The 27,926-nt window shown below is 38.6% G+C and overlaps 1 protein-coding gene across 13 annotated transcripts in view; it reads left to right on the top strand.

Moving 5' to 3' along the window:
- Window positions 1-27,926, top strand: part of arvcfb (ARVCF delta catenin family member b) — a 221,456-nt gene that overhangs the window by 156,974 nt on the left and 36,556 nt on the right. For all 13 annotated transcript variants that reach the window (XM_058070297.1, XM_058070294.1, XM_058070295.1 and 10 more), the window contains 4 exons: window positions 2,949-3,454; window positions 15,506-15,689; window positions 24,581-24,698; window positions 25,942-26,113. In XM_058070297.1, coding sequence (XP_057926280.1) covers window positions 2,949-3,454; window positions 15,506-15,689; window positions 24,581-24,698; window positions 25,942-26,113 — 980 coding nt within the window. The remainder of the gene's footprint in view (window positions 1-2,948; window positions 3,455-15,505; window positions 15,690-24,580; window positions 24,699-25,941; window positions 26,114-27,926) is intronic.

Below are 27,926 nucleotides of genomic sequence, written 5' to 3'. Positions count from 1 at the left end.
CTGTCTTTGGTCATGAGGTGGGGAACATCCTGGAGTGGTCGCGAGCCCATTACAGTTCCAACTTATGTATATATCTTTATCCCTTGTTTCTCTTAGTTATTTGGTCTGGTGACCAGCATACCAAAAACCACAACGTATACTGGTCACCAATAATTGTTGTCCTTTGGTTGCTTTTTCTTAAAAATGGCAGACAGAAATTATTTTTCGGAAGTATGTGTCTAAACCAGATTGAAGCAGCTGTTTCCGGGGAACTAGAGACCTACCTCACAGTCACTGCTTTTCTAATTTCCCCACTTCATGGTCAGCCGTTTTGTGACCAAAGCATAGTTTCATGCCGTATTCTCCAATGATAGCCAATATCCAAATCTAAAGTTGTCATGTGACACCCAAAGTTGCATAGAGGTTTGCTATTCTCATTGGCTTCTTTGACTCCTGCTGCTTTGAGCAATTGGACTGACATCTTTTATTCTCTAGTAGTCATTTTTTTAATGTTGAATTGGGGGTTTTAATATATTGCTTCATTGCAGTTTGTTCCCAGTTTGCATTGTATCAATTCCCTCGTCAGTAGAATCCCTGTCTTACCATACAAGCCATAGTGTTACTGCAGACTCCCGAAAGAGAAACATAATCAGAGGAATACAGAAGAGCTGAGGCAAGATGGCACAGGGAGCTCCCCTCCTCTAGCATGCCAGTGAAGGACTATGAAAGCACATAATTAACATAAAACTCATTAAAATTAGAGCTCTCGCTGGAATTCTATGCCAACCATTGCCATTGGCCACCATTTTGCGGCACCACCAAAACCACCATCCATCAAAAGATGACGAGGAGGCACCAGATGGATTATGTAACGAAGATAAACAAGTCTCAAAGCGGTGGAGTGAAAAGGAGGATGCTAAATGATGTGCAGAAGTACCATCTTAATTAAAGGCCTTTGCACAACTTTTTACTACAAGTGGCATTGTGTCAAATGAAGGAACAGGAAGTATTCTGATGCCAAAACACCTCCACCCACGTCCACGCAAACTTTACAATTAAACTAAACTTTCTGAGAACTTTAGATTTTTTATCCAAAAGAGTTGTCATTATTAGAATTGTCAATTTGTATGAGGAATCACTGAGAATGGGTTGTAAATCATAGACATGATATGCAAAATATGCTAGATTTTCTTTCCCCAGAGAGCAACACTTACTTTCATCACTGACTGAATGCAAGGGCTAAATATGGCAGAAGACTCCCAGCCCTAAGGATACTGATGCTAATGTGGCTTGCAGGGAAAGGCTGAGAAATTCAGAGATAAAAAAGAATCTTTTTCTTACACGCTGGATGTTATTTTGTGCTGTGAGGGAAAGGGAACTCTTGGGACATAGGGTTCATGGTTCCTGGATGGCAGATATTTTTTTTTGTTTTCCTGAGGCAGAGAAGTCCCCCAACACTGTGGATCGCAAAGGAAGAGAAGCAAAGAATAATTTTATGCAGTGTTAACTGAACACAATATAATCTTGTAATCTGTGGTTCTGTTATTATTAATGCTTGTGGAACTACAATCTTAGTTTTCACGTGCGGATCTCTTGTGTGTGTGTAGTAGAGCTGCAACGATTAATCAGTAGAGCTACAACGATTAATCAATGAATTGATGATTAATGGATTATTCATTCATTCATTTATTTTCTACCGCTTTTTCCTCACGAGGGTCACGGGGGTGCTGGAGCCTATCCCAGCTGTCTTCAGTACACCCTGGACTGGTGGCCAGCCAATCACAGGGCACATATAGACAAACAACCATTCACACTCACATTCATACCTATGGACAATTTGGAGTCGCCAATTAACCTAGCATGTTTTTGGAATGTGGGAGGAAACCGGAGTACCCGGAGAAAACCCACGCATGCACAGGGAGAACATGCAAACTCCACACAGAGATGGCCGAGGGTGGAATTGAACCCTTGTCTCCTAGCTGTGAGGTCGCTAACCACTAGACCGCCGTGCCGCCCATTAATGGATTATCCTTTTTTTTTTTAAATGTACTAGATATTAGAGATGAGCGAGTACACCACTATCTGTATATGCATCTTACTTTTTATTTTTCTACACAAAATAAGATGAAAAATAAATAAACAAATCAAGAATAAAGAAAATCAATCAATCAGTAATAAATAAATATAATAATAATAATCAAACAGCAAATAATAAAAACTTAAGAAACCACATATAGTTGGTGGGTAGACAAATTATTTTTTTCAGATTAAAATGAACAAAGCATTATTAGAGCCCTGTAGACATGACAAAACACGACTATAGTCACATTTATACTCTTTTTATTTACAACATATTGCGCAACTGCAGGGTCTTGAGACACATGCTAACGCGCAAACTCGATAGCTAGCGACCTAAACGGTAGCCTCCAAGAAATTTCCTTTAAACTTAAAAAGCCAGAAACTTACCACTTCCACGCGGATAGGGAGGATAACTATTAACAGTTATTTAACCTTTAACATGAACATTAATCATCGCGTGTTTGAGACCCCTGTTCTTAGGTTTTGTCAATGGGGCATCATTCACTTTTAAATTCTGTTTAGGCCTTCCCGTTACTTTTAACTCTTTTTTTTTAACATACCTTTTCTCAATTTGTGTATTCCGGTAACAGGAGGGCATTAACTTGTGCTAGACAAAAAACACAGGCACACCCATTATTATTCTTCATGATTCTGACTTTTGTTGAGCTGAAACATATAAAAACAAATTTTTTTTTACCACTTTTTGACAGATCACTTCTTGCCGTCACCCAGATTTGTTTCACCTCACTTTCACCCCTTCATGATTCAGTAGCATCAGTTGCCTTTCTTTGTAACTACTGAATTCTGCTGTCAGACAAATGGTTGCCACACTGTATTTAGTAACCCATCTCTGTCATCCTCATTGTAATTTTTCTGTGTTTTTTTCCCAGAGGCTACCCAGACGAACCCATTGACACAGAACTGATAGATGAACGTCACCCTTACATCCACGGCATGTATTCGGCACCATTAGCCCAGCCAGAGCGAGGGAGCATGGCCAGTTTGGACCGCATGGGCGGCCGGCGCTCACCCTCGATTGACAGCATCCGTAAGGATCCACGTTGGCGTGACCCAGACCTTCCGGAAGTCATTGCCATGTTGGGCCATCCCATCGACCCCGTCAAGTCCAACGCTGCAGCATATTTACAGCACCTGTGCTATGAAAACGATAAAATCAAGAAGGATGTCCGTCAACTGAAGGGAATTCCTGTCCTGGTGGGACTCTTGGACCATCCCAAGTCTGAGGTCCATCGCAAGGCTTGCGGTGCCCTACGCAACATCTCATACGGCAAGGACAATGACAATAAGGTGGCGATTAAAAACTGTGACGGAATCCCTGCCCTCATCCGACTCCTGAGGAAGACGAATGACATGGAGGTTCGAGAGCTCATCACCGGTAAGCTTTATTTGAAATTGAAATCACATTTCAAAAAAATTAATTGATTTTTCTTTGACAAGCAATGGCGTATGAACTCAATGGGGTGCTCTGAATGATCCATCATAACATTTTAATGTGTGTGTGAGTAAATGATAGCACTTAAAATAATTGCCATTAATGTCTGACCAACTCAGTCAGCATGATTGACAATTCATTGATGCTACTGTCCCTGTGCAAAATGTCTTAATTGTCTTAATAATAATGATAAAGGATTCTCGTGAACGTGCAAAACCCAGGAGTATGGTTGTAAGATGACGGTTATGGGGTCGAATTGGGATTCCCTCTAAGTCAGTATAATAATGTGTTACAGTAAACCTCGGATATATCGGATTTAATTGTTCCCACTGGTTTTGTCCGATATAAGCGAAATCCGTTATATGTGTATACCGGAAAATGTTCGTTTTATGCATATATCGGATTTATATCCGGTATATGCGTAAATCGGATTTTATCCGTTATAAAAAGGCACTTCCTTGACTATGTTTCAAATGTACCTGGACGCGCAGGCAACGCTGCAAACGCTGCAAATGACGTCGTATAGCGGCCTGTCACGATTCGGCGAATCGGAGCGCCACGATGCGGCCATCCGATATATGCGAGGGAAATTTAATGGAAATGCATTGGAACGGGACTGGGGATTTTGTGCGAAATAGGTGAAATCCGTTATAAAAAATCCGATATATGCAATGAATTTTTATTGGAAATGCATTACAGAAAAATTGGTTCTTTTTTATCTGTCCGTTGTGAGCGAATTTCCGATATATCAGAGTCCGATATATCCGAGGTTTACTGTATCATAACATTTTAATGTGTGTGTGAGTAAATGATAGCACTTAAAATAATTGCCATTAATGTCGGACCAATTCAGTCAGCATGATTGACAATTCATTGATGCTACTGCATGCATCTGTTTTAATTGTATTAATAATAATGATAAAGGATTCTGGTGAACATGCAAAACCTAGGACTAAGGGGTAAGATGACGGTTAAGGGGTCGAATTGGGATTCCCTTTTAGCTGATCCTACCAGATCATGTCACTCACAGGCTTTCCTGATGGAATATTTCTATGATGAGAAGTGGTTGTTTGTGTCTCATACTGGCGTCAAACTCAGTAACAGATGGATCTGTGCCCTTTTTAGCACTGTTAAAACCTTCAGAGTATCCAAACAGGAGACTTGAATAACATATTTACTTATTAACATAAGGCAGTACAGTATGACTCCATCTCGTCCTATAAGAAAATTTACTGCTTTGAGTGTATTTTTGCCCTTGTGTACATGTGACCCTTTTTCGCTTATCATTGCTACTTGAAAGGAGGCTTTCGTTTCTTGTGTATGTGAGAAAGGCGAACCATTTAAGTGTGATACCTGATTTTTTTTTTATACCTGAACACCATCCCAAGAGAAGGGTTGCATTGCAATTAAAGGAAGATTTGCATCTATCCAACTCTCCAACTAAGAGTGATATGAGTTGTATTGAACGCACAGTCCAAAAACATGCATGTTAGGTTAATTGGCATGTGAATGTGAGTGTGAATGGTTGTTTGGCGATATGTGCCCTGTGATTGGCTGGCGACCAGTCCAGGGTGTACCCCGCCTTTTCGCCCGAAGACAGCTGGGATAGGCTCCAGCATACCTCCATGACACTAGCCACGTTTACATGAGGAGTTTTTCTCTTTCCGAATGACCTTTCCGAAAGCAATGGAAAGGAATATTCCAATGGCGTGTCTACATGCGCCGCTATAATCAACCAGAATAGTCAATGGGGCATGCGCAGTAAAGTGTAAACACCAACATCACGGGATACCGACTTCCTGGAGTTTTTCTTTCACTTGTTGGAATAACTCCGTATTGCCAGTTTTTCCTTCGTCCAGTCTTGAAATTTAGTTTGAATCAAAAACAAACTTTCCTTAGCAGTCCAGTGCCGATTGATCGCCTCTATTTTTTTAAAATGGAAGAACGTCTGGAGCTGCGTGTTACGTCATATGTCAGCATTCGCTGAAAGAACACACCCGGGAACAGGAAAAGATTAAGTCCAATCTTGCTAATATTTTATAATTCAGCTCGGTACATGTTTTATATAGATATTTTTATATTTTCTTTTCGAATAAAAGTGGACTTGTGAATGGCGTATAGAAGGGTTTAGATTCTGTTCCACAGATGGCGCTAATGCACACCAAAGCTGCTTGCCAACCGCCAATAAACAACAGAAGAAGTAAAAAAAACACCACAAAGAAGAACGCAGTCTGACAACTTTCTGTTTTGAGCGGGTACAAGATACCTCAATCGGATTGGGGAAAGGAATATTCCACCCCTGGGAATCCCATTATATATTCATTCGGATTGGCACTTTTCTTTCGGAATGAGGTTAGATTCTTTCTGTTTGAGCAAATAACCCGAATGAAATTGAAATATTTGAGTCCATGTATACGTGGCTACTGATGAGGATAAGCGGTATAGAAAATTCGTGTAGTGCAGTGTTACTTTTTGTGTTATGTTTGTTGACCCCGTCAGTGAAGTAGGCATTTGAGTTGATGAACTCCTACTGGTTTGTGTTGTGTGAGTAAATGTATAAATGTCAAGCTGAAGCAAATTGATGTTATATACCTTATACCTCCATAATAAGCAGGGATCTACTGTATATTTGAGCCGTATTGGCAACTGGGTGACTGGTTCCTAGAAACAGACGGCATAAATGTGTATGTGCGTGTACGACAGCGGTGTCAGAGTGAGCGATGACTGTGTCGCTGCAGAACTGATTTCCTTCACAGCACTGCGTTGCATTTACTAAAAATAACCCTGCACCACAAGACATGGAGAACCCAATGCAAGAGGATCTTTTTTGTTTTTCTCTTCTTTCTTTCTTTCGCCCCTCGCTTCTAATCATTGAAATATATAGTTTCTTTTCTCCATAATTCATCTTCCACCTTCCCTTGCTTTTTCCCCCCCTAGAACCCTGGTTCTGGTTTCCCTCTCTTGTGTTCAAGTCCCAGTAAAAAGACGCGAGTCATAATGCAAGCTCAGCTCGTAGCCTCAGCCCGTGTGGCGAGTCTTGGCCAGGTTTTTCTACAATTAAATATAATTGAGGGGTTTTAAATATAGAACCCCTTTCCTATGTTTTATAAGAATTGGCTGTTGGAGTGGTCTGCGACTGTAAAAACCACAGAATTTTTCTTTTTCCTCTTAAGGGAAACTGGTGATGTGGAAGTTTGTGTATTTTCCGTAGTGGAGAAACAGTGTTTTTTTATTTATAATCTTGTACATCTCAATTATTTACATTTTATTTGTTAGGTTTCTGGACAGTGTGATCTGATCTGATTTTTAAGGACTGATGTTGAGACTGGTACTCAACGCACGTACTGTATATACATCCAAGCATCCATGGCCACCATATTTGTAGAATGTTTTGCGTTGTTATAGTTTAAAAAGTGCTTTGCTGCTGGACTCCAGGCGCTTATGTTTTAATTTTATGTTTTAATGTTAAAATAACACTTATATATTTTGTGTTTATCCGACACGTTCAATGGTGTAAAGCAGGGCTCTCAAACTCAATTTACTTGGGGGCCACTGGAGCTCGGATCTGGGTGAGACTGGGCCGCATCAGGTTATCCCAAAAAAAAACAAAAACAAAAAAAAACACATTTATTAAAAACAAAAAAATTTAAAAGACTTCGCTTTGGTTCCAATTTTCTACAAGAAAAGCTCTGATAAAACATTTCACTGTTCTCAAATATCTTACTTTTTATTTTTCTACACAAAATAAGATGAAAAATAAATAAACAAATCAAGAATAAAGAAAATCAATCAATCAGTAATAAATAAATATAATAATAATAATAAAACGGCAAATAATAAAAACTTAAGAAACCACATATAGTTGGTGGGTAGACAAATTATTTTTTTCAGATTAAAATGAACAAAGCATTATTAGAGCCCTGTAGACATGACAAAATTGCGCAACTGCAGGGTCTTGAGACACATGCTAACTCGCAAACTAGAGAGCTAGCGACCTAAACAGTAGCCTTCAAGTTATTTCCTTTAAACTTAAATAGCAAAAAACTTACCACTTCCACACGGATAGGGAGGATAACTATTAACAGTTATTTAACCTTTAACATGAACATTTATCAAACGTAATAATTTTTTCTGGGTACATGATACCATACAGCATCCATATCAAACTTGCGCGGGCCGCACTAACATTAAACTTTTATATCAAGGCGGGGGCCTCAAACTAGTGTCCTGCAGACCACATTTGGCGCCTATCCCAGCTACCTGATTTAGGGTACATCCTGGACTGGTCACCAGCCAATCACAGGGCACATATTGACAAAAACTAATGTGAACCGCTGTGCAGTCAAACCTTGTTTCAACATTTATAATTAATAAGTATAAATATAGTTCTAAAATTGTTTTGGCATGTGCAAAATTGATGCAGATTTTTTTGGAAAATTGCCCATTTTGAATGCCAGAACATAATCTGGTGCTTAAACTGGGCAGGCGGCAGTAGCTCAGCCTGTCAAGCCTTGGGCTTTGCGGTCGGCATTAAATACATTTAAACGAGCTGTTAGAAAGATGGTAGTCTGTTTCCGGATTACAGTCGAGGTGCCCTTTAGCAAAGCACTGAAAACCCCAGGCCACACTTGTTCTTTATGGTGTGCAACGCAATGTACATACAGGAGCCTGTAAATTTAATTTTAAGGGTTTCAATTCAGTTTAATGCATTACTCTTAAAAATATATCGTAATATTAAAATAAAAATTTAATAAATTTGACAAAAAAGATTAAATGTCAATTTTTAAGTTTAATATTAAAATAAACATTTATAAATTTGACAAAAAATATTAAATGTCAATTTTTAAGTTTAATATTAAAATTTAAATTTAATAAATTTGACCAAAAATATTAAATGTCATTTTTTAAGTTTAATATTAAAATTAAAATTTAATAAATTTGACAAAAAATGTTAAATGTCAATTTTTAAGTTTAATATTAAAATAAAAATTTAATAAATTTGACAAAAAATATTAAATGTCAATTTTTAAGTTTAATATTAAAATAAAAATCTATAAATTTGACAAAAAATATTAAATGTCAATTTTTTAAGTTTAATATTAAAATTAAAATTTAATAAATTTGACAAAAAATATTAAATGTCAATTTTTAAGTTTAATATTAAAATAACATTTAATAAATTTGACAAAAAAATTAAATGTCAATTTTTAAGTTTCAAACATAGCCTGATGCACGATCTCCCCAACTCATTGGCAGGTTTCTTCATGCTTTTTTCATGCCCTTCGTCTTGCCGTTCGTCTTTTACTGCTGAGGTTATAATTGGTGTTATAATTGATGTTATGGTAGGATATGAAACCAAGTATCCATGCTGGAGCCTATCCCAGCCAGCCAATCACAGGGCACATATAGTCAAACAACCATTCACACTCACATTCATACCTATGGACAATTTGGAGTCGCCAATTAACCTAGCATGTTTTTGGAATGTGGGAGGAAACCGGAGTACCCGGAGAAAAACAATTTTCTAGGAAAATATTGATCTAAATAGGGGAGGCGGCTTAACTTGTGTACTTGGTTGGTTCTGTACATTCTATGTGCCTGACATCTCAAAAAGGCTGTTTACCCTTTAGAAAGTTTCTCATAAGATAAACATCATTACTAAATCATAAAGGAATAACATATTTTGATCTGGAGTGCACTTAAGTGTGGATACTCTTCAGAGATCTATAACATACAGAAGCAGTATTACAACCCTTTTCTCTCAACATGAGAGACTTATGAGCAGACACTTATTCTCCCCATCAAAGCTTATCTGATGTCGGAAGAAACTCTCCAAAGTGAGGCTGAAAAAAATTTCTTTCAATCTTGCTTCACACTAACTTGCAATGTCTTAAACCAGGGGTCTCAAACACGCGGCCCGCGGGCCAAATGTGGCCCGCAGGACACTAGTTTGAGGCCCCCGCCTTGATATGAAAGTTCAATGTTAGTGCGTCCCACGCAAGTTTGATATGGATGCTGTATGGTATCATGTACCCAGAAAAAAAATTACGTTTGATTAATGTTCATGTTAAAGGTTAAATAACTGTTAATAGTTATCCTCCCTATCCATGTGGAAGTGGTAAGTTTTTGGCTATTAAAAAAAGTATAAATGTGACTATAGTTGTGTTCTGTTATGTCTACAGGGCTCTAATAATGCTTTGTTAATTTTAATCTTTTTTTTGGGGGGGGGGGAAAAACCTGATGCGGCCCAGTCTCACCCAGACTGATACTGGCCGATACTGCTTTTGCTCCCTCAAGTTACATAAAAAAATGACAATGGTAACAAATATAACCGTGACTGCGTGTGTTGCAGGGTTTTCTGGCAACACAAAGCTGCCCGGCGGGTGCCTGTTTGTAAATCATGCGGCGGAAAAATACATCGGCGAACCCAAAGAACGCAAATATCGTCCCGATATATCGGCCGGCTAATGTATCAGTCGATCTGAGACTATATATGTATAATGTAATATTGTATATACGTATGTATGTAATATTTCAGCTATTCATCATATGAATGATGAATTCCTGTGTACACTATAAAAGGAGCATTTGTAATCCCAGTAGTTGATGATGGCACAAAGTATTGACGAACAGTTTTTGCAACAGGGCGGCACGGCGGTCTAGTGGTTAGCGCGCCTCACAGCTAGGAGACCAGGGTTCAATTCCACCCTCGGCCATCTCTGTGTGGAGTTTGCATGTTCTCCTTGTGCATGCGTGGTTCTCCGGTATGAATGTGAGTGTGAATGGTTGTTTGTCTATATGTGCCCTGTGATTGGCTGGCGACCAGTCCAGGGTGTACCCCGCCTCTAGCCCATAGACAGCTGGGATAGGCTCCAGCATCCCCTGCGACCCTTGTGAGGAAAAAGCGGTAGAAAATGAATGAATGAATGAGTTTTTGCAACATTTTATTAGCATTCAGGAGGTATACCTTATGGATCCATGCTTAGCAGGCTTACTGCTACAACATTTGTCATTTGTCTCCTCTGGCTCAATGATTTTGCAGCAACAATAGCTTTTAGAGTCCAGGCATCTCTTGCCAATGATATTTTAGTGCAACATGTAGAGTATCTTTTCCCTCTCATCTTTATTCAGTGCTTGTTTTCCTGAAGCCAACTGCCTTCTCATATGTTGACTGCATGTTTAGTGCTGCTTGTCAAAACTAAAACAGATGCCAGTACCACAACTGTGGAATGAATCATGCTGTCAGCTCGGCAGGCGGGCACGATCGTGTTTGTTTGTCATCATATTGGTGGTGGTGGTGGTGGCGAGAAGAAAAAAGTGCTTCATAATGCCATTCAAGTGTGAATGATGATACCCTCTCTTGAACACGCGGATGCATTTGGTTGAAAAAGATACTTCTTAAATGTTTTTTTCTTTTTTCCCCCCAAGAGCAGGAATAAACCAATCCAGGAATTAAAAATAACCCTTAAATCTCAATAGTTTTACTCACTCCGCCAGCTGAGGTGTTTGGAGAGGTAATTAACTCCAAAAAATGAACTATATATAGCTCCTGTTTTTATTTTTTTAAATTCATACACATAATTACATGTCTGGAGTGCATTTTAGAGAAATGTTTCATGGTATTTTATTAAGGAAATGAGGAGGAACCTTATAACTATGATGTTTGCAGATTACATTGTGATTTGTAGTGAGAGTAGAAAACAGATGGAGGAGATCCTAGAAGAGTGGAGGTTTGTCCTGGAAGGGAGACGAATGAAAATTAGTTGCAGCAAGATGGAGTATATGTGTGTGAATGACAAGGACCCAAGTGGAAGAATGAGGTTACAGGGAAAAGAGATACAAAAGGTGGATAATTTTAAGTAACTGGGCTCAACGGTTGAGAACAATGGAGATTGTGAAAAGGAGGTGAAGAAGCGTGTGCAGGCAGGATGGAACGGGTGGAGAAAAATGTCAGACGTGATGTGTGATAGACGAGTTTCAGCTAAAATGTAAGGAAAGGTATACAAAACTGCGGTGAGATCAGCCATGTTGTTTGGTCTAGAGCAGGGGTCTCAAACTCAATTTACCTGGGGGCCACTGGAGCTAGGGTCTGGGCAACGCTGGGCCGCATCAGGTTTTCCAAAAAAAAACACATTTATTAAAAACAGAAAAATATACAAACTTTTTCAGTGCTTTGGTTCCGATTTTCTACAATAAACGCTCTGATAAAACATTCTACTGTTCTCAAATATCTTAATTTTTATTTTTCTGCACAAAATAAGATGAAAAATAAATAAATAAATCAAGAATAAAGAAAATCAATCAGTAATAAATAAATATAATAATAATAATACAACGGCAAATAATAAAAACTTAAGAAACCACATATAGTTGGTGGGTAAACAAATTATTTTTTTCAGATTAAAATGAACAAAGCATTATTAGAGCCCTGTAGACATGACAAAACACGACTATAGTCACATTTATACTTTTTTTTTATTTGCAACTGCAGGGTCTTGAGACACATGCTAACTCGCAAACTAGAGAGCTAGCGGTAGCCTTCAAGTTATTTCCTTTAAACATAAATAGCCAAAAACTTACCACTTCCACACGGATAGGGAGGATAACTATTAACAATTATTTAACCTTAACATTAATCAAACGTAATAATTTTTTCTGGGTACATGATACCATACAGCATCCATATCAAACTTGCGAGGGGCCGCACTAACATTAAACTTTCATATCAAGGCGGGGGCCTCAAACTAGTGTCCTGCGGGCCACATTTTGCCCGAGGGGCCGCGTGTTTGAGACCCCTGGTCTAGAGACAGTGCCACTGAGGAAAAGACAGGAAGCAGAACCGGAGGTAGCAGAGATAAGGGTGCTGAGGTTCTCATTGGGAGTGACCAGGATGGATAGGATCAGGAAGGAGTAGATTAGAGGAACATTACATGTTTAGAGGCCTTGGAGATAAAGTCAGAGAGGCCACACTGAGATGGTTGGGACATGTCCAGATGTCCAGAGGAGAGATAGTGAATATATTGGTAGAAGGATGCTACGTTTAGAGCTGCCAGGTTGTACGCGTAGAGGAAGACTAAAGAGATTTATGGATGCAGTGAAGGAGGACATGACGGTAGTTGGTGTGAGAGAGACAGATGCATAAGACTGGGTTGGATGGAGGAGATTGATTTGCATTCATAAAAAATAATACAGTCATATTTGTGGTAGTCAAAAATTGTGGCAAATTTGTGTATATGCAGATATGAAAAAGTATTGCAGTATGATGCAGCCACTTACCCCTTACATCACACGGATCCTCAATATGGCCGTCCGTGACATGCAGGAAGCAGGTCTCAGGGTTGCAAACTTTACGAGCTGCAAATAAGAACACATTATAAGACACTTTTTGTCCGTGTTTCTTTCTTGGCATAGAAAGACATTTCTATACAGAAACAACCACAAAACAGAGTCTGTAGTTATTTTTAGCTTGGGCCAACCCTCTGAGACTTTTTTTTTCCCTCACTGTGAACACGACATCATTTACTAGAGGAAATGTTGACCGTCTGGAAAATGTAAAGACAGCATTGTAAAGCAAGGCAAGACTTTAACCACCCCGCTATTAGTTTGTCATTATTGGGCAAGAGGGACTCCACAGTGGTGCGTGTCTGTATGTGTCCTACTGGTATAGTTCTTGTCCTTTTCATTTGTTGTCGTCTAAAATCTGAGATTTGATTCTGTGTGTAGTTCATCCAAACACAGTAACTCTGACCTGCTGTTCCTTGGAATAAGAATTAGGAATGATCCGATCGATCAGCCATCGATGAATATTAGCAGATTTCTGTAAAAAAAAAAAAAAGTGATCTGTTTATACTGATAAATTATTTTCAAAGCCAATCACAAATCGGCTTGCAGCAGCAAATCATACATCTCTTCTGTGTCATGTCAGGTTGCTAACAAAAATGATGCGTGTCGTATTGAGTTTGACACAGGCTATACCAGGGGTCTCAAACTTGCGGGCCGCAATGTTGTACATGTTTTGTTTTTCTGTTCATGTTTGGCACAGACAACTGAGGCTGACCCTTCTTGAAAATTGTTGGTTCCCTTCAAATAAGTTGTTAGCTTTTATTGAAAATGTTGTTCCAAAATCAAACTCTTTACACCAGGGGTCTCAAACACTCGGCCCGCGGGCCAAATGTGTATTTGTTTGTGTATTTGTGCCCTGTGATTATCTGGCGACCAGTCCAGGGTGTAGCACCTGAAGACAAGCTGGTATAGACTCCAGCATGCCCGCGATGCTTCTTCGTCAAAGTTTTGGCCCCATGGCGGATTGTTTAGCTGCCATGTGTAGGGTGCTTTGTTTGGGCACTCGATTTTTTTGGAACGATACAGTTATTAGTGAATGAACTACAGTAGTATGCTATGTGTAATACTGTATGGAAAATAAGTGTACGAAAACAGAGGCCTGACTGTCAATCATTCATGTCTATATAGTTGGCAAGTGGGACAAAAATATCGTCAATATTTAATGTGAGCGCCATTATCTAGCAGTACCTTAATCCTCTTGGAAATGGATTTCAACAGAGGTGCATAGGTTATTAGAGTCCTCTTCCACTCCTCCGTGATGACATCATAGAAGTGGTGGTTTCCCAAGGTACTGCTTAGCTCAGGGGTGGGCAAACTATGGCCCGGGGGCCACATCCGGCCCGCCAAGTGATTGAATATGGCCCGCCTGTTCTTTTTAAAGTATTTCATTGAAATTTACCGTACAACCTGGCATCATGGCTTGAGCCAACCTTTTGATGGTTGAAGTAGCTGTTTTATCAATATTGTTATTTGATGTGGTCTGTTGTTTACAAAGTGCTCCTGAAAAAAGGGACACAAGCACAATAAAAAAAAATTAAAATAAAAAATAAAAAATTAATAAAACAATTTAAAAAATAAAAACAAAAAATATTAATTCATTCATTCGCGGGGGTTGCTGGAGCCCATCCCAGCTGTCCTCGGGCAAGACGCGGGGTACACTCTGGACTGGTGGCCAGCCAATCACAGGGCACATATAGACAAACAACCATTCACACTCACATAAAATAAAAATATTTAAATAATAATAATAATTAATTTAATTTATAACGCACTTTACATCAAATGAATGACCTCAAATTGCACATATAGCAGATTGCATGACTCTTTTACAGATACAATAATTCCAGGTGGACAGTTACGTGTAAAAAACATAATAGTCTGGCCCCTTGTCAATTTTGTTAAACCAATGCGGCCCGCGAGTCAAAAAGTTTGCCCACCCCTGGCTTAGCTCATAATACATGCTGGAATTCCCGTTTACCGCAACTCCCCTGTGACGGCAGCACTCAGACCACGACACTCCAATGCTTGACTGTACAAAAGGTATTTAGACAATAATGTCTGTGTTTTTCATTTTCAGTGGATAATACTGTAAATCCTTTCTGCAACACAAGTACAGCGACTACTCTGAAGTATATCTAGTATTCTCCATTTAGAAGATACTGTAAAATACAGTACTGTAATAAAAAAAAATGGTGTGCATGGACTCACATTTTCAAGATACTGTCATAGATTTGTTCTTCATATTTGATATGCTATATTGAAAGACTACACAGAGATATGTGATATGGATTTTATGATATGATAGTATTGATTGCAGAGTGCTGGTTGCCAGCTCAAACCCCCCACAGGAATATTAAAGTAATATTACAGTGCTACAGTTGAAACAAGGTAACCGGTCCAGCCCTGTTTTTGTCAGGAATATATTGTTTGCTGCCAATCAAAACATATCTTTGTATTGACTGCTGTGCAGCTGTTATATTGAATGAACATTACTCAATTTCTGTTCCACGTCATATGGTCATATCTTTTTTCAGTCCTTCCAATATTTTCTTTCCTATGCTTTCTTCTCATATGATTTCATTTATAATATTCTGCCCTTATTGCATGCATTTTGCCTCATTCTTATTATGTGGTTCTTTCTCCCCCGTGTAGGAACTCTTTGGAACCTGTCCTCCTATGAACCCTTGAAGATGGTGATCATCAACCACGGCCTGCAAACTATGACCAACGAGGTCATCATCCCACACTCTGGTTGGGAGCACGAACCAAATGAGGACTCAAAGCCACGAGACGCAGAGTGGACCACAGTCTTCAAGAACACATCTGGGTGCCTAAGGTAGGTTCTCCCAACAATTGTACTCCTATTTAGTGAACATAAGCTGCTTTATAATATATTTATGTAGTAAAACACATGTTTTGTTGAGTAACTTCTCAAATTTATGGCGTGCCCAGCCCATATGTGAAATATGTTGTACGGCTGTCTGCTGGAGGATTACAGGCTGACTATTTCTGGCATACCTGAACATTCCTTTTCTTTGAAATGCTTCCGTCTTGCCATATCACTGTGTGTGTGTGTGTCACTGTAGCTGAAACACCAGGTGGTGCTGCAACTGTCAACATATGTTCAATGTAAAATGACATCCATCTGTTTAAGCAAGCGTGCTGGCAAACCATGCTGGGAAACACACATGCAACAGAAACTTACCCAATGATATTATTATAAAACAGTAGTTTTGCATGCATATAAGAGATTATTTCGATACCCGCTTAGTCCGTGTGGTGCAGTTACATTGTGTGTTGGACATTTTGTTGCACCGTGAGTGAGGGAAGTCATTCATTCATTCATTAATTTTCTACCGCTTTTCCTCACGAGGGTCGCGGGGGCTGCTGGAGCCTATCCGAGCTGTCTTCGGGCGAGAGGCGGGGTACACCCCGGACTGGTGGCCAGCCAATCACAGGGCACATATAGACAAACAACCATTCACACTCTCATTCACTCATACCTATGGACAATTTGGAGTTAGCATGTTTTTGGAATGTGGGAGGAAACCGGAGTACCCGGAGAAATCCCACGCATGCACGGGGAGAACATGCAAACTCCACACAGAGATGCCAGAGGGTGGAATTGAATGATCTCCTAGCTGTGAGGTCTGCACGCTAACCACTAGGCCGCCGTGCCGCCTGGGAAGTGAGTTAAGATGATTGGCAGTGCAGTTTTAACTCCAGATTTGTTGGTTTACATGTCAAGTCATGCTGTCATTGCATGAGTCATGCTGAGTCATTACAAGTCAAGTCAACATGATCGCAAAAAAAAATAATAATAATAATCATGGAAAACTGACCTACCGCTTTCAGTTCATGCAAGACACTGTTTTATTGGCTTTGTGCTGCAGTGAAATACATGAGGGTTGGCTACAGGGGTGGCCGGGAAGTGACCAAGGGTGGCCATGGCCACCTCTAGCCATCCCGGAGCTCCACCACCAAGCTCCACCACCAAGCTCCACCACCACCACCATCTGTCAAGTCCTGTCAGATTGGTTGATCGCTGATTGGTTGATCGCGAACAAGAACGGGTGTGGGTAAAACGCGGACTGTGGACTGCGGACCGCGGTCTAAATAAACGATTCTGATTGGTCCATTTCAAGATTTGCAAGGATTACTTTGCAAATTACCACCGGAATTACACAGTCCGTGTTTTTTACCAACACCCAACAAGAACCGCTTTTTATAGTTGTATTTTTTTTTATTATTATTATTATTTTTTTATTTTATGTATTTATTTTTTTAACTTTTTAAAAAAACTTTTTAAAAGCTTTTTAAAAAAACTCTTCGCAGTATGGCATGCCAAAGTGACGGAAATATCACTGAACCGAATTTTGTTTTAACTTGCCCTGGGCCATTGGTACATCGTTATTGTCGAGCCCTGCTTCTTGCTCGCGATCAACCAATCATCGATCGTTTGACTAGGAAAACATCTATCATGGCGTCCCTGCCAACATGGTCTAACAACTTCTGAAGGAAAACACCAAAAAGTGATGAACCAGTGCCTCCTAAACAAGTATTTTATTAGCGGCAGCAAATCAAATGATGGCACAGGTGATTGATTTTAAAATCAAACATTTATTATTTAATAAGCACAATGTTTATTCACGAAAACAAGTACATGAATGTACTTTTATTTAGCAAGGCAAAGTCTTGACAATCCAGATTTCCATGCAACGTCATGATCTATGTAGGAAAACAACCACAAGAAATGATAATCATTTCATCTTTATTTGAGATTCTCATGTGATGCCACAAAAATTAGATGATATCATTATGGGAGTCTTTTCATTTTACATGGGGCAAGTAGTTCTCACCTTAAGGATTGCCCATGGGCAAGTCATTTTTGTTTTTTATGTAGAGCCCTGAGCGTTTAGGGAGGGGCGGCCCTGGCTGGTTGACACCTAAAACAATATAATATTAATAGAAAATGATGATTTTTACAAATGTATTTTAACAATTAGTGAAACTATTAAGTGAACATAGGTATGACATTTTGTAAGTAGTGTTAAGTTATCACATTAGCCTTTTTCACATATTTATATTTATCATCTTCTCTAACACAAATACTCATTACCCCTGATACCAATGTGTTACTTCTGTTAGAAAACACATCATCTACCCGTCGCTCTCACTTGCTGGACACACACATAATACAGGCTGTGCTGTGGAGAATATGGCGCCATGGTAACTGTAACTAAGCCCGCAGTTGCCTAGATGCGTGGTTTGTGCGTTCTGAAGAAGTGCTGATGCCAGGGAGAATTTGTTTATTCACGCCATCAGAGACGCGACTTGCACCTCAACGAGACAGTGCTTGTTTTTTTTTTTTTTAGTGAAACAACCTCCTATGTTAATAGAGGATGGGATATTTCATAATGGAAAGTGTGGCTTTGGTATTACGTTATTTGATATTACGTTATTTCTTTCATTTACTGAGCATGCTCAGACCTGAGGTGTGCAGGCTGTGCAGTCAAGTTATACTCTTTTACAAAGACATACACACGTAAACACTCTTTTACTTCATTATTAGCATAATTTGAATACCTCACAGCTAGGAGACCAGGGTTCAATTCCTCCCTCGGCCATCTCTGTGTGGAGTTTGCATGTTCTCCCCGTGCATGCGTGGGTTTTCTCCGGGTACTCCGGTTTCCTCCCACATTCCAAAAACATGCTAGGTTAATTAGCGACTCCAAATTGTCCATAGGTATGAATGTGAGTGTGAATGGTTGTTTGTCTATATGTGCCCTGTGATTGGCTGGCCACCAGTCCAGGGTGTACCCCGCCTCTCGCCCAAAGACAGCTGGGATAGGCTCCAGCGCCCCCGCGACCCTCGTGAAGAAAAAGCGGTAGAAAATGAATTAATTAATTAATTAATACCTCAATTACAAAAAAATAGTCAAGGAATTTTTTTCTGCTTCGAGGAATCGCTTTCATCACCATCACGCGTGACAAAAGGCAAAATAAATATATTTAGAAATACATAACCATGTTAGGTTAATAGGTATGAATGTGAGTGTGAATGGTTGTTTGTCTATATGTGCCCTGTGATTGGCTGGCGACCAGTCCAGGGTGTATTCCGCATAGGCTACAGCATAAGCGGCATAGAATTTGATGGATATATATATTTGAAGAAATACAAATAAACTCTCTTCTGTCAGTTTTTTTTTTTTTTTTTTTAATGTCACAAGCAGGACCGAGACTCCTTGAAGTCTCTAAAAGTGTCCAATAAGAGCCGCAAAGGTCAGTAGAAGTGGCTTTTTTTAAATAACTAGTGGAAAAGTTGCCTTGTTGTCGAAACTGGCTGATACAGTGCCCCCTACTGTGCGGAGTTGGAACAACAAGCTGCACTCACAGACTCATAATGTGTGTAAACATTCATTTATTCATTCATTTTCTACCGCTTTTCCTCACGAGAGTCGCGGGGGGGGGGGGCTGGAGCCTGTCCCAGCTGTCTTTGGGTGAAAGGTGGGGTACACCCCAGCCAATCACAGGGCACATATAGACAAACAACCATTCACACTCACATTCATACCTATGTTCACTTTTTCACAGACATGCACTGCATCATAATAAATTACAGTTTTTTTTATTTTTATTTTATAGCTTCCTTACTGACTCATCTAACAACAGTTATCATCAAGGAGTAATAGAATTGTCCACGGGTGCAATATTGCCTTCTAAATACTCTCCAAACTGAAATAGTATGCCTTCAAAATATGCTAAAGCTGCAGGATCCAATATGAATATTAAAACCTCCCCGCTCAAAAATTAGCAGTCATACCTTTAGGTGGAATTGATGCAGCAATTTTGCAGCCACTGTTAATCACAGCAACTAAAGAAAGTCGATGACAAATGAGCTTTCTATTTGCACGGTGGCTGTAAACACGACTGTGAAAATGCTGATCCGAGCCCCTGCTAGTTGATCAAATGAATTAGAAGCTCCTATCTTTTCTTCTACGTCTATGCAGCACCAGCTGCTTCATCTGAAGGTAGTAATATATGCAAATATATGCAAAGCGGAAAGCTACTGCAATATTAGATTTACTTTTTATGTCATGCTTATTTGTTAAATTAGGCCTTAAAGACTTAAAAGTGCATTTTTAAAATTTTTGCCCATCATTCAACACATTCATTTTTTATGACTCTTACAATGTCAGGGCTGTGTAGTGCAAGTATTTTATTTGCATATGCGCCAGAAATTTGAATTATTTATACACATGTTTTGCTTTGGTGACAACCTAAAAAAATTCAATTAAATGAACACAACTTTTTCATATTTAATCCACCTGTGGATTTTAAGTTGATACAAAGTGAAAAATGTGTTTTGGTTCTGGTAACATTTGGATTATTAACAATTTTATCACTTTATTCCAACACTGTATTACCCCCCATTTAACATTTACACATTACATTTTATTTTGGTGTAATTTCAAAGAAGAACCTTAAAACAGATTGTGTTCTTTTCAAAAGTGGTTGTCTGTAACCAATAATAACCTTTCAAAACAAAATGTCTAAACTGCATTTTTTTTTTATTTGCCCATCATTCAACACATTCATTTTTTATGACTCTTACAATGTCAGGACTGTGCAGTGCAAGTATTTCATTTGCATAAGTATGTGCAAGAAATATGAAAAAAAACTTGTTGGATTTATTTACACATGTTTTACTTTGGTGACAACCTAAAAAAATTCAAAAATTCAATTAAATGAACACAACTTTTTCATATTTAATCCACCTGTGGATTTTAAGTTGATACAAAGTGAAAAATGTGTTTTGGTTCTGGTAACATTTGGATTATTAACAATTTTATCACTTTATTCCAACACTATATTACTTCTATACTGTAATGGTGTAATTTAAAAGAAGAACCTTAAAACAGATTGTGTTCTTTTCAAAAGTGGTTGTCTGTAACCAATAATAACCTTTCAAAACAAAATGTAACAGTCGGTAAATACATTTACTATATACATTTTTGCTATACTGTAAGAAAAAAATCAATAGTGAATAAATGTTTCTGTTAGGTTACAGGCAAACCATCTTACAAGAACAATACAAAGGTGAAGGTAAACATCTCTGTCAAAATTAAAGTTCATAGTAACAATTCAACCATAGAGATTATATGAAATGAAAAGCCAGCAATCATTTATATATTTTAATGTGTAATACGCTTTGATAAACTTTCTTAATCACTAAGCAATTCACAATTTTTAACCCAAACAATGATAAAAAATGAACACTTTCAGCCAAACCTCCTGTGGCACAGTTCAATTTTCTTCACTATCAAAAATAAACAGAATCTAAAATTGAACAATGCTGACAATGGAGAACTTGGTGGGTCGAATAAAACACAAAAACTGGTCCCGTATACGTGACATGTTAAGTGAACACTTGTTGAAGCAGATTTATACATTTACTGACAAGTGTTTTTCCCTTGAGGAACTTAAAGGCTATGATTTATTGTTGAGTGTTGAGTGTCGCATCTGATTCCATTACCAACTTTTGTATCACCTCCAATGTGAAGCAGAGATGAGGAGGTTATCTAATATTCATTCATTCATTCATTTTCTACCGCTTTTCCTCACGAGGGTCGCGGGGGTGCTGGAGCCTATCCCAGCTGTCTTCGGGCGAGAGGCGGGGTACACCCTGGACTGGTCGCCAGCCAATCACAGGGCACATATAGACAAACAACCATTCACACTCGCATTCATACCTATGGACAATTTGGAGTCACCAATTAACCTAGCATGTTTTTGGAATGTGGGAGGAAACCGGAGTACCCGGAGAAAACCCACACATGCACGGGGAGAACACGCACAGAAACCCACACAGAGTGTGGAATTGAACCCTGAATGAGTGATGCAGCTAATCAAGGCATCGTGCGGCATAGAAAATGAAAGATGGAACGACCGTATTTTCCGTACCATAAGGCGCAGTCTCAATCATGGGGTCTATTTACGTATGTACTATTATACTATTATAAGGTGCATGCTAAAACAAGCTAAAACAACAAAACAGTAAGTTTAGTTGAACTTTATTCTACTATTTAATAATACACTCACCGTTATTTTTAATTAATATTCTCCGACAAATCCACCAATTTCTGTATATGAATTGAACAGCTGGGCAATTTGGCCATCAAACATGCCGGGTTCCCTCTCATCATTGTCGGAGACAGCCTCTTTTCTGTTTCTGTTCAGCAATAATAATAATGCACATCATGACATCATGATGCTGTGCTATGCTTTATATATCACTATATTAACAGTTACTATGGTACCCATTATGTCATTGTATACTAGTCATATCACCTCGTACTTCGATACAAGGTGCGTTATTAAAAAAAAAAACAAAAAACCTTAAACTGTATTATGGAAAGCAGGAAGTGAACAAATGTAACAGTTGCAGATTGTACTGATTGACACTTACTATGGTACCCATTATGGCATTGGATGCTCATATCACCTCCTACTTCGCTACGGGACAAAAACAAACTTCAACTATATTAGGAAAGCAGGAAGTGAACAAATGTAACAGTTACTGATTGTAAAAGTACCAGATGGAGGGGTAGGATTTAATAAGCTTTGCTTCTTCCTACTCCTTTTGGACATGTGGAACTGTGAACTGATTATGTGATGCATTCAATTGTAATCTGATGCATGTTCAAATGAAATAAAACCATTACCATTACCAACAATGCCGGCTTTCGCCAAAGATCGGACAACAGTTAAAGCAGATACCTTCGCCCAAGCATCCACAATCCATTCACATATAGTGGCGTAACTCGTCCTTGTTTGCTGTTTTTCGTCCATCGCTGTCACGCGGTGTTCGTTCCACGTAAGGATTGTGGCCGAAAATTCCAATTGCAGTTTTCCTTTAGGTTTCACCTTTACCGTTTGTATGTAGACGTCATTGTTTAAATGTTAGTTACGCTGGTTACGTGAAAGACATGTCAAATTTTAACTGCATTTGATCAAAGTACATGGTTTGCAGCAAAAAGTATTTTGCTTTAGACACAACAGACACTGTTTATTCAATGCGTTTGCAGTATATTTTGGTATGGTAATAGCTTCAAATCACTGTAATCTGTGCATCAGACCCCTCGAAGTGACGACACCCTCCCTGGTACCCGTTTCAGGAGAATCACTCCTCTCCAGGGATGACGGCTCTCTTCTTCGTCTGAACTGACAGTTGCACTGTCCATAATCCCTACCAGCAAAGACAACTGTTCCCCGAATACTCCTGAAAATGAAACAGCTGGCAGTAAAACTCTCTCTGTCGGCTCCCAAACACACTCCTGTCAAATAAATCCGAGGCGCCTGATCCTCCGGATCCATTTACAAGGAGATTGGAGACCATTGGCTGACAGCTGAAGACTGATAGCTTCACTTCATAGACAATTGAAGGCAACGGCAGAGCATGCGTGTACAAAGTCAGTCCAGCCAAGTGATCGAACTGATTTTGATTTGAATAGATTTTGTACAGTATGAGGTATAAATGCAGCGTTCCTATGTCTGTTTTTTATGAAACCAAGCATGTTTGGGTGTGATATATGTTTCACTCAAGCACAAAGAAGCAGTTCTGCTTACCTCTGCAAGGCTGCACTCTTATACAGGACTTACTCTTGGTTTGTCTAATGGGATTATGGATGGTCTTGGATGCTCTCATAAATGAAGTCACATGTGAGGAAGCTGGATGCTGCAGCTATCCTTTAAACCTTTCCTAAGACCTTTCCTTTTGCAGTCAGTCAGAAAACAACAAAAACCTTCTGGAGTCTTTTTCCCTCATTTTATACGTACGCTATACAAAAATATGCACAACACGTTGTCATGTTGTTTAGATTGCTAGGTAAAAGCACCACAGTTGATATGATATGTATTATTTAAGAAAAAAAATAGCAAGGAAGTAACCTTGGTTAGCGTTATTATTAAGAATTATTCATTCATTCATTCATTTTCTACCACTTATATCCTCACATGTCTACTTGTCACCTTGACATTCTCACTTTACTTCTCATTTTAAAGCAACTTATCCTTCAATTTGTTAGTTAAAAATATAATAATCAAATGCACGGACCATTGTGTAATACTATGATGAGGTAGTAGAGTCATATTTGTATTCATATCGTGTATATTGACAGTTACAAGCGACCATCTGAGGGCTGTGATATAGCACTACAGTATATGAAAATGAGCGTATTACCGGTGCTTCCCATACATTCTTTTTTTTTTTGTAGTGCCCATCACTCGGAAATTTTGAGTGCCACCTTTTTATTATTTTTTTTATGTTATATACTGCTATTGTAATTGCATAGCTGATGTGAAATTGTGAGGGAAGTTGTTTTTGAAAAGTTGTTTCTGTTTTAAAACGGCAAAAAGAATGATGAAGAAGTGGTGCATAGTAAAAACGACAAACAGCACTTTAGTTGTATTTACTGCCAAGTGCGTAGAAAAAATAAAGCCCAAATTAATTGCATTTTTTCCCTTTGCTTATTTGCATCATGTTGAATTGCATCATATCACAAGAAATTGCACCATATCATATCGGATTGCATTGATGTGAACTAAATGATTATCGTATTGTATCATTAATGGGGGTTAATCGTATCGGCAGAAAATTCCATGTATCGTTAAAGTATCGTATTTATCGAGATTCACACCCCTATTACATATGTGTGTGCCTTTCAGAAATGTAAGCTCTGACGGGGCGGAGGCTCGACGCAGACTGAGGGAGTGTGACGGACTGGTGGACGCTCTGCTCCATGCCCTTCAATCAGCTGTAGGGAAGAAAGATATGGACAATAAGGTTGGACACCTGACGTACACTTTAAAAACGGTTTTGTTAAGTTATTTTATAGGATACATTTGTGAGTGTTGAGGCCCATATTTATCTCCCCTAGTTAAGCAGTACAAAATACACAATATTGAAAAATAAATAATATAAACAACCCAAGTATTAACAAAATCAACAGTTTTACCCAGAGTTATATACAAATACAGAATATGAGACATTATAGAAATACTTCACATAGAACTTAATATATTGCATTTAGAGCAGGGGTCTCAAACATGCGGCCCGCGGGCCAAATGTGGCCCGCATGACACTAGTTTGAGGCCCCCGCCTTGATATGAAAGTTTAATGTTAGTGCGGCCCGCGCAAGTTTGATATGGATGCTGTATGGTATCATGTACCCAGAAAAAAATATTACATTTGATTAATGTTCATGTTAAAGGTTAAATAACTGTTAATAGTTATCCTCCCTATCCGTGTGGAAGTGGTAAGTTTTTGGCTATTTAAGTTTAAAGGGAATAACTTGAAGGCTACCGTTTAGGTCGCTAGCTCTTTAGTTTGCGAGTTAGCATGTGTCTCAAGACCCTGCAGTTGCGCAATATGTTGTAAATAAAAAGAGTATAAATGTGACTATAGTCGTGTTTTGTCATGTCTACAGGGCTCTAATAATGCTTTGTTCATTTTAATTTGAGAAAAATAATTTGTCTACCCACCAACTATATGTGGTTTCTGAAGTTTTTATTATTTGCCGTTTTATTATTATTATTATATTTATTTATTACTGATTGATTGATTTTCTTTATTCTTGATTTGTTTATTTATTTTTCATCTTATTTTGTGCAGAAAAATAAAAAATAAGATATTTGAGAACAGTGGAATGTTTTTTTTCAGAGCTTTTATTGTAGAAAATTGAAACCAAAGCAAAGTTTATTCATTTTTCTGTTTTTAATAAATGCGGTGTTTTTTTTTTTTTTTGGAAAACCTGATGTGGCCCAGTCTCGCCCAGACCCTAGACCTCCAGTGGCCCCCAAGTAAATTGAGTTTGAGACCCCTGATTTAGAGCCTTAATATTTCACGTGGAGGTTGATCAGATATTGCACAGAGAATGGAGTCTGGAGTAACTATACTGAATATAAAAAACAGAGTATTGCACAGATGTACATATGGTACATAGTTTATAGTTCCTTATGTTTTTTCAAATTTTTCCAACACACTAACAACAATATTAAACACTAACCATTTGCTGGCTTCTTCCTAGTCTGTGGAGAACTGTGTCTGCATCATGAGGAACCTGTCTTATCATGTCCACAAAGAAGTGCCGGGGGCCGAAAGGTTCCAAGACCCATCAGCGCCGCAGGCCCCGGGCTCTGCAGGGCCACATAGGAAGAAGAAGGACGATGCTGGTTGCTTTGGAAGCAAGAAGGCCAAAGGTGAGAAACACGGGAGATTTTGGGACACACTGATAAGCTCTGAAATAGCATTGGATTTTTCAATGTTTATTTAGGCAAATATAGATTTTATGTTATTTTTGTTATTATTATGTTATTTTATGATATATAATATGTTTGGGGCTAAAAGTATGTTTTCTTCTTGCACTGGTCCCACATAATGAAGCAAAATTGCCAACAATACAGAGTAGCGTAAAAAAAAAAATTATATATATATATATAAGAATATATTTCAGCATTTTATGCTATCACAATAATTATTTAAAACATAATCATTTCAAAACGGAATATTGTCAGCATGATGTATCGTTTTGACTACCCTTTTGACACGCCATGTTCAGATGTGTTGTAAGCAACATCTCCGTCTGCGCTCTCCTCAGCGCTCCTCTAGCATCACAACACCATTATCTCCCTGCCGTGCAACAATAATGGCTTCCATTAATCAGTCGCCCAATGAGGTGTGACCGCACTCCGGTGACCCCTGCTTTCTAACGACTCATTGGAGAAATCCTTCCATTCGTGGGTGTGCAAAAAAAAAAAAAGGTTGCATGTAGGCAGACTTAGAAGGAAGCAATTATCCTCATGAACAATTTCGAGCACGGATTGAATAATGACTAGTGTTCCGTTGCTGCAGGACCCTCAAGGTGTTCTTTCAAAGAGGAGCATTAAAACCGAGTAGCCATAAAGAAAGCACGGAGCAATATTGTTAAGTGACACTGTCGTCAGAAATGTTGGTAATTTGTTGCCTTAAGTAGGCTGTGTCTTGCCCCCCTCTTCAGTTTAATGTCACATTCACATTGTTAATTAAAATATAGCATTATGATCAACACCGGCAGAGCCACTCCAGCTTTGGTTAGTTAATGAGCAGTCTGTAATTTCCATAACATGTTTGCTTTTTGTTCTTTTTTTTTTTTTTTACCACGCTGTGAGTTTAATGAAGCACGTCTACGGACGCTGGTTGAGTTTTTCATTCTGGGCTCTAATTTGTCTGAAGAAAAGACTTCAGCATCTGAGAGCTGAATCCATTCCTTTTTACTGTGTCTGTTCATCTCAGAAATATATTACATTGATGCAGGTTCTTTGAACACAATTCCTGTACAACACTTGGACTACTAATGGCTTCACCTATTTTCTCTTCTCTCTCTTAAAAGTATTTGATTACCGTAAATTCCGGACTATATATATTATATATTATATAATATAATATATATATTATATTATATTATATATTTATAACTTTTTTTTGCAGAAACTGCTCTGGCAGAAAACAAGTTAATATGAGCTAGCTAACTAAGTACAGTAAACCTCGGATATATCGGACTCGGATATATCGGAAATTCGCTCACAACGGACAGATAAAAAAGAACCAATTTTTCTGTAATGCATTTCCAATAAAAATTCATTGCATATATCGGATTTTTTTATAACGGATTTCGCCTATTTCGGACAAAATCTCCAGTCCCGTTCCAATGCATTTCGATTAAATTTCCCTCGCATATATCGGATGGCCGCATCGTGGCGCTCCGATTCGCCGAATCGTGACAGGCCGCTATACGATGTCATTTGCAGCGTTTGCAGCGTGGCCTGCACGTCCAGGTACATTGGAAACATAGTCAAGGAAGTTCCTTTTTATAACGGATAAAATCCGATTTACGCATATACCGGATATAAATCCGATATATGCGTAAAACGGACATTTTCCGGTATACGCATATAACGGATTTTGCTTATATCGGACAAAACCAGTGGGAACAATTGAATCCGATATAACCGAGGTTTACTGTAGCGTAAATTC

Source organism: Doryrhamphus excisus, chromosome 4, assembly GCF_030265055.1.
Source record: "Doryrhamphus excisus isolate RoL2022-K1 chromosome 4, RoL_Dexc_1.0, whole genome shotgun sequence".
NCBI lineage: Eukaryota > Metazoa > Chordata > Actinopteri > Syngnathiformes > Syngnathidae > Doryrhamphus > Doryrhamphus excisus.
Note: the sequence above shows the minus strand (reverse complement) of the source record. Positions and strands in the feature narration are given on the sequence as shown.